This window comes from Balaenoptera acutorostrata, chromosome 15 (genome assembly GCF_949987535.1).
Source record: "Balaenoptera acutorostrata chromosome 15, mBalAcu1.1, whole genome shotgun sequence".
NCBI classification, from domain to species: Eukaryota; Metazoa; Chordata; class Mammalia; order Artiodactyla; family Balaenopteridae; genus Balaenoptera; species Balaenoptera acutorostrata.
The window spans coordinates 16,923,225-16,931,619 of NC_080078.1; the positions used below are offsets into that span (position 1 = coordinate 16,923,225).

Here is an 8,395-nt window from a genome sequence, read left to right on the forward strand (position 1 = left end):
CACTTCCCTGCTGCCCTCGATCCCAAGGGCTGTTTATGCCCAGACCCTGCTTCTTACCTCCCCCCACCCCCGAGGGGCGGGGATCTCCTCAGTGGAAAAATACCCAGCTGGGCGAGCCCCAGTAGAGGGAGGGGTCAAGGGGGGCTGGGACTCAGAGGACCGAGTCTTTTCCCCTCTCCTGACTGATGTTTACTGGGCTGGGTTCTGGGAAAAGGCCAGATTGCATCAGACAGGGCCTGAGGGGCTGGAGCCAGACTGTGGGCTGAGGAGGAGACGTGGCCTTATAAGTTGGGGCCAGTGAATTGGGAGGTGTCAGCAAAGCAGACACAAACAAAGCTTTAGAAGACGAGAGAGAGAGACAGAGACAAACAGACAGACCTTATGGCCACCTTCCCGAGAGCAGACAGCCCGTCCAGGCAGCCCCCAGGCCCAGAGGATGAAGACCCCAACCTGGATGAGTATGACCTCTACAGCCTGGCTCATTCTCACCTGGGTAAGGCCTGGCCCTGCCACCTTCCTGGTCCTTCCATTTCCAATGCCCACCCTCACAAACGGCCTGACCACCCCCCTCCCCAAACTAGGATCCCTCCTTGGGCTCCTGCCCATACATCACCCTTCTCCAGCCTGTTCCCTTGACCCCTCAAGTCACCCCCTTCTAACCCCTCATCCAGTGCGCTCTGTCCTACTCAGCCCTGGGACCACATGCACTCCTAGAATACTGGAGGAGCAACATCATTCCACACATGGGGAAACAGGGACAATGACAGCCCTAAAGCTACATGGTGATGCCCCCCAGCCTCCCGACTTTAACCCAAGCTCTTTCCACCCCTGCCCTCTGGACCCCCTGCGGCTCACGCCTCTGCCCACCTCACCACCGACTCTCGCCTCGGTTCCCAGGAGTGGGAGGCCGGAAAGGTCGCACCAAGAGAGAAGCCGCCGCCAATACCAACCGTCACAGCCCCGGTGGGCACGAGAGGAAGCTGGTGACCAAGCTCCAGAACACGGAGCGGAAAAAGCGAGGGGCACGGCCCTGAGACAGAACTCGAGGTAAGGCGTCAGGGGGCCCCGCCCGCAGCACCAGTAGAGGTCTCTCTGCCTGGAAAGGACAGGCCTGAATGGGTGAGGTTGGGTGGGAGGAGGGATCCAAGAATTGTTGTCTCAACATAGAATAAAATGAGAGAGACTTCTGAGTTTCCTAGTGACCAGAGCAAAGGGAGAAACAGACCCTTTCCAACTGGAGCAAAATTTGGTTTACAAAGAGGGAAACTGAGGCCCAGAGAGGGTAGGGTCCTTCTCTGGAGTCACGGAGCAAGTGAGCAGGAGAGGCAGAATTAGAACCCAGGCCTCTGTGCTTTCACCACATGCTTTCCTTCCCCCAGATGAGGTCAGAGCACGGACACCCCACAGCGATGGAGACAGAACTGCGAAGAATCAGCCCCTGGCGGCGGGATCCAGGCCTGCTTGCCCCCGCCCCCAGGACTTAGCCCACCTGACTGAGGTTCCGAGGGGCCACCAACGAAGCAGCCCCGACCCCAGAAAAAGGACAAGATGGGGAACAAGAGGCAGAGAATAGAGAGAGGCAGAATCATGAAGGTACCCCTCAAAAAGAAAGAAGAAACCGGAGCTCCCCAGGGTGACAGCGACAATAAACAAAGTACAGCAGCTGCAGCCTGTGTGTGTGTTTTTGTCCTCTCTCTTTGTGTGGCTTTTTGGGTACACATTTCTGCCTGCAAGTGTCTGCATTTGCATGAACCAATGAGAGCATTTTGGTGAGTGTTTTTGTTTTTGGTTGTGTGTCTGGGAAGGGGTGTTTCTAATTTTGTATGGGCGTAGAGGTGAGCATTTTTTTTTTTTTGTATACATGTGTTTTGGTGCATATGTTTCTGTGGTTTCTTATGAGGTGCAAGGGAATTTCCTCTGTTTCTTTGTAACGCTGCCCATGAAACAAGGCCCCTCCCCAGCTTCTCTCCATTTTCGGAATAACAATCTTGTTGTTTATGTTGTATTCATATAAAACCACCTTTTGAAGTGAATGTTATTTATTGATGCCATCTGCAAAATGGCAAAAACTGAGATTTAAAACATTAAGGGAGGGGCTTCCCTGGTGGCACAGTGGTTAAGAATCTGCCTGCAAATGCAGGGGACACGGGTTCGAGCCCCGGTCCAGGAAGATCCCACATGCCGCAGAGCAACTAAGCCCATGTGCCACAGCTACTGAGCCTGCATGCCACAACTACAGAAGCCCATGCGCCTAGAGCCCGTGCTCTGCAACAAGAGAAGCCACCACAATAAGAAGCCTGAGCACCGCCACAAACAGTAGCCCCCGCTCGCTGCAACTAGAGAAAGCCCGCACGCAGCAGCGAAGAGCCAACGCAGCCAAAACTAAATAAATAAAATAAATAAATTTATAAAAGAAAAAAAATTAAGGGATTTGCCCCAAGTTATTCAGGGCTCAAATTCAAGGATTCTTATTGTCCTCTAGTGTGAAGTGGGTCCCTTTGCCAAGGGGGCTGCCAGGACAGGGTTCTGGAAAGTCAGCTGAGGAGGAAGATTCTTACCTAGTGTTAATCAGTCTTAGAGCCAGACTTCCAGAAGAATGTGGAGCAAATAGGTGTGATGGGAGCTGAGAGGATATATTGATTGAGGTAGAGACTTAGGTTGCTGTAATGAAGACTCAAACAAAACAGGATAGAAAGTTCTTTCTCTGTTATATAACAGCTCCAAGGGTCAGTACTCCTGGGCTAAAATGGCAGCTCCATTGTGGCAGGAATTCCAGCTACTTCTGGCTCATTTTTCTGCTACCCTTAAAATATGGCTACCACTTTGCAGTCCGACCTAGCTGCTCCAGTACCTGCCATGTCATCTGCATTCAGCTTATGTAAATGGAGTGGGGAAGGGACCAGGGAAGACCACACTAATTTATTTATTTATTTTTTTAAAATTTACTTATTTTATTTATTTATTTTTAGCTGCATTGGGTCTTCGTTGCTGCGTGCAGGCTTCCTCTAGTTGTGGCAAGTGGGGGCTACTCTTTGTTGTGGTACGCGGCCTTCTCATTGTGGTGGCTTCTCTTGTTGGGGAGCACGGTCTCTAGGCGTGTGGGCTTCAGTAGTTGTAGCACTCAGCCTCAGTAGTTGTGGCTTGCAGGCTCTAGAGCACAGGCTCAGTAGTTGTGGCACACAGGCTTAGTTGCTCCGCGGCATGTGGGATCTTCCTGGACCGGGGCTCGAACCCATGTCCCCTGCATTGGCAAGCGGATTCTTAACCACTGCACCACCAGGGAAGCCCACACTAATTTATTTTTAAGGCCATAACCTAAAAGCAGAAGACATCACATCTGCTCAGAATTTAGACACATAACCATGCCCAACTACAGGAGAGGTTGGGACATGTAGTATTTAACTACTTAGCCACGTGCTAGCCAAAACTGGGGGAGGGCAGGGTTTTATTATTAAAGGAAGCAAGAGACAGTGAATATCAGAAAAAACTAGCAAGCAACAAGGGGTAAAGGGTGGCCCTCAGTCTAACCCTGGGCATAGCCTTTTTCCTTTTCTCCCGTCCCTTCCTAGGCTGCAAAACTTGGAGTTAATTGTTCTTAGGGACCCAAGAATATGGACAGAGGAATAAGGCAGCTGTTGAGCAGTAACAGATGCATAGCTTGAACCTTTAAGAACCTTTATCCATCAGCCTCCCCTGAGTCCAACCTAATAACAGTTGGACTGTGTTAGGAAGAACACACTGTGTTAGGAAGATAACACTGTTATCTGACTTGGGAAGGACGTTAAAAGGCATCTAATCCAATCTCACCCCACTTCACGCTGGGATACTCTCTGCTTGCTTGAATACCACTAGGGGTAGGAAAATTGCTGCCTTTGTGTTGCCTGATTCCTTCTCAGAGTCACTCCTTAATGTGAGCTGAAATCTGATTCTCCCACCTGCCCCTTGAGCAAGCTTCTGTTTTCTGGTCCTTTCTGTCTGAGATGCTTTTAATCCCACCCATCCTGCAAGGCTCAGCTCTTCAAAGTTTTCTCCTACTTGCCTTCCACCACCTGACTCCTTGCCCCCACCCCAGGGAGAGACCTTCTCTGGGATGGCACCCACAGCAAAACTACGCCCAGAATCTCACAGTCATTTTGGCATACAGCTCCTTCAGACTTTCCCTCGAACCCCTCTTTCCATGACAGATTATTTATTCATTCAGTTCATGTTTATTGGATGCCTACTCTATTACCAGGACCTGGCTGAAGGCATGCATGCAAGGAGGGACAAATGGGACCCTGATAGGATTGGAACCACGCCTTAGGGTCAGTGTCAGCTCTTGAACTCAGGAGGCAAATGGCAGGAGCATCACTGGGCAGTAGCTCTCTGCCCAGGACAGGTCTGTGCATCAGCTTCAGAAAATCATAGCAACAGCTCCCATGCATTGGGCTACTACTCTGTGACGCGTGTTTTATAGACATTATCCCATTTAATCCTTACAATAACCCAATAGGTATAGTATTATTGATCCCATTTTACAGACCAGAAAACCGAGGTTCAGAGAAGTTAAGTAATTTCGCCAAAATCTCACAGCTGCAACCTGCAGAAGCTGGGACTTTAAAATCCGGTCTGGGGCTTCCCTGGTGGCGCAGTGGTTAAGAATCCGCCTGCCAATGCAGGGGACACGGGTTCAGGCACTGGTCCGGGAAGATCCCACATGCTGCGGAGCAACTAAGCCCGTGCACCACAACTACTGAGCCTGTGCTCTAGAGCCTGCGAGCCACAACTACTGAAGCCTGCGTGCCTAGAGCCCGTGCTCCCCAACAAGAGAAGCCACCGCAATAAGAAGGCCGCGTACCACAACAAAGAGTAGTCCTGACTCGCTGCAACTAGAGAAAGCCCACACTCAGCAGCGAAGACCCAACGCAGCCAAAAATAAAAAATAAATAAATATATTTATAAAAAAATAAATCAGGTCTGTCTGATTTTCAAAGTTTGGGTTACACCCTTTTTTGACTATATGCCTGAGAAGAACTATGTACTGACAATGAGGAATCCTAGATGCTAGTTAATTTCTAGTCAATTACTCCAGTGTGAGCCTCAGTTTCCCCACCTGTCAATTGCTGAGACTATCCTCTCGTCTATCAACTTCAAAGGAGAAAACAGGCTGGGGAGTGTTGTGTCTCTAGCGGGACATGGCTACTCCCTGGGTAATGGGTCCTTTGACACTTGCCAGGAGGCTCCACACATCACCCCTCACTCCTGGCCTCTGATTGGCCTTCCCTGGCCTTGGCCTTCCCTGGCACAGCCTCTGCCTGGGAGGCCTTTAAGTGGCTGTTCCAGGAACGAGACCATTCTTGGAATTACAGAACGTTCAGATCTGTAGAGCCCCACTCTTTTTCCTTTGTGGAAGGGGAAATCATGGCCCAGGGTGCAGGGGCCTGGGCCTGGCTTAAACTACATGAAGACTAGGGATCCTATCAGGATGAGAACCCTCCAGAACCTCCCTCTTCTGTTCCATTCTTTTGTCATTTCCTGGTTGTATGTAATACCTGTTTCCCCAATTTCTTGGGTTCCTCCTGAGAACTGGAGAGCTGATTGACCTCTCTTTCCCCGCAGGGGCTTATGGAAATTTCCCGTCAGGTTGCCACAATCCAAAGGATTCCTGGCTCCTTTATGTGCTTGTCTTCATCCGCCCACTCCTTTCTCAGAGGCCAGCTCTCAGATGTCTATTTTTTAAAATTTCAGAATCACCCAAAGTTGATTTTCAACCAGCACTTTTTTAAAAAAATTTATTTATTTATGGCTGTGCTGTGTCTTCGTTTCTGCGCAAGGGCCTTCTCCAGTTGCGGAGAGCGGGGGCCACTCTTCATCGTGGTGCGCGGGCCTCGCACCATCGCGGCCTCTTTTGTTGCCGAGCACAGGCTCCAGACGCACAGGCTCAGTGGTTGTGGCTCACGGGCCCAGTTGCTCCGCGGCATGTGGGATCTTCCCAGACCAGGGCTCAAACCCGTGTGCCCTGCATTGGCAGGCGGACTCTCAACTACTGGGCCACCAGGGAAGTCCCTATTTACTTAGCATTTAAAAAATTACCTTCTTACCTTTTTTACTTAAATGTATTTTAAAAGAAACTACATAACCATAACCAAAAATGGAAGCCCACAATCACTTGTCATAATTAGAAAATAACTTTAAAAAGAAACACCTAACTAAAACTTTAAGTCCACCTGTGCACTCTCTATGACAACTTTGTCTATTAAGAGTCATAGGTGTTTAGGCTTCCCTGGTGGTCCAGTGGTTAAGACTCCGTGCTTCCACTGCATGGGGCGTGGGTTAGATCCCTGGTTGGGGAAGTTCTGCATGCCTCAACATGCGGCCAAAAAAAAAAAAAAGAGTCATAGGTGTTTACACTTGGGGGAAAAAAAACCCAAAAAACAGTTGCTCACAAGCCAAACACTGTGCCAGGAGCTTTGCATACATGGGAGACGGCCTCATTGTAATTACCTGGGAGTTAAAGAAAATATTGCTTCCTGGCTGCCTCTCCCTGATTCTGATTTCACTGGTCTGGGGTATAGCTTGGGCACTGGGATTTTGAAACGTGATTTGAGCTTGCAGTGAAGTTTGAGAATTGCATTTATGAAAGATGGTCACAGCAAGAGTTCCCACCCCACATGCTCTCCTTACAGTATACCCTTGACCCCCCCTCCATCAAATGGGAGACACGGGACTGTGTCTCTTCCTTCTGAACATGGGAGGACTTCTACGACCATGTCTTCTTGACTGACAGAGGACAGTGGAGGTGGTGTTTTCGTGAAACACCATGCGCTTCTACCTTGCTCCCGGCAGTTCTTGGACCCCAGCCACCCTGCTGTGAGGAAGTCCAAGATAGCACACATGAAAGACGATATAGAAAGGTCACATATTGTTGTTGTTCTGGCCTTCAGTCCAGCTGAAGTCCCAGCTGAAAGCCATCCCCAACCTCCAGACATGTGAGTGACAGAAGCCTGAAGATGGGTCCGGCCCCAGCCGTCAAGTCACCTCCAGCAACTGAATCTTCCCAGATGAGGCCTGAGATATTGTGCAGCAGAGACAAGCCACCTCCAATTCCCAACCCGCAGAAACTGAGAGCATAATTAAATGGTTGTTTCATACCATTATGTTTGGGGATGGTTTGTTACACAGCCATAGTGACTGGACCAGCCTTAGAGTCCCCCAGACCCATGTCCAGATCCAGCCTGCAAACTTGGCTGTGACCTGGGACAAGTTATTGTTTACCCTGCATCTTAATTTCCTCATCTGTAAACACTCACCTCCCAGAATGGTGTTTTGTTGTTGTTGTTGCTGTTGTTTGTTTTTTGGGTTTTTTGCGGCTTGCAGGATCTTAGTTCCCTGACCAGGGATTGAACCTGGACACGGGCCCTCGGCAGTGAAAGCAGCAAAAGCCTGGATTCCTAACCACTGGACCGCCAGGGAATTCCCACCTCCCGGAACGGTTTTGAGAATGCAAGGAAACTGTGTTTTTCAAGCACTTAGCAGGGTACCCGAAAAAAAACTTAAAAAGGCGGCACAGTGGCAGCAGACAGCGTGGGCTCCGGGCCCAGACTCCATGGGTTCAAGTCCCAGCTCTCTTACCATCTCTGTCTGACCTTGGGCTAGTTACCTGACCTTTCTATGCATCCGTTTCCCCTGGTGTAAAATAGGAGTGCCAATAACATTCAATATAGGATTGTTGCTGTGATTGGGTTAATGTTGTGAAATGCATAGGAAGCATCATGAGAGTGCGCTATTAAAACAAGGATACAGAAACATAGGCCAGGTGTGCAAGAAATGTGATCTGTCTGTTGTTTATTTGAATTGATATTTCCTGTTCCTCTTCTGCTGGTGGCAGGTGTTTGAAGGGGTCAGTTTGTGTTTTTTTCTCTCCTTTTCCCAGGGCTCCCAGTAGCAGAGTTGAGAAGGGGCATGAATCCTCTTGGCCTTGATATCCTCTTGGTACACTGGCATCTGCCAAGACGTCCCCCCTTCTGCCTTTCTGTCCTTTCTGTCTGTTCTTTTTTTTTTTTTTGGCTACGTTGGGTTTTCATTGCTGCGCGTGGGCTTTCTCTAGTTGCGGCGAGCGGGGGGCTACTCTTCGTTGCGGTGCGCGGGCTTCTCATTGCGGTGGCTTCTCTTGTTGCGCGGGACACGGGCTCTAGAGCGCAGGCTCAGTAGTTGTGGTGCACGGGCTTAGTTGCTCCGCAGCATGTGGGATCTTCCCGGACCAGGGCTCGAACCCGTGTCCCCTGCATTGGCAGGCGGACTCTTTACCACCGCGCCACCAGGGAAGCCCCTTTTCTGTCTGTTCTTTACTGTCAGCCCATACAGCCGCTCCTCTTGGTCTGTGTGCTCTGGGCCACCTCCCACAGCCTTTGTGTCA

General features: G+C 50.0%; 1 protein-coding gene across 1 annotated transcript; it reads left to right on the forward strand.

Moving 5' to 3' along the window:
- Window positions 1–232: 232 nt before the first annotated feature.
- On the forward strand, window positions 233–1,668 carry NUPR1 (nuclear protein 1, transcriptional regulator). The gene is made up of 3 exons (XM_007186358.3): window positions 233–493; window positions 898–1,047; window positions 1,380–1,668. Exons 1-2 carry the CDS (start codon window positions 382–384, stop codon window positions 1,032–1,034), a joined length of 249 nt encoding a protein of 82 aa, XP_007186420.1. The 5' UTR covers window positions 233–381; the 3' UTR covers window positions 1,035–1,047; window positions 1,380–1,668.
- The last annotated feature ends 6,727 nt before the right edge of the window (window positions 1,669–8,395 follow it).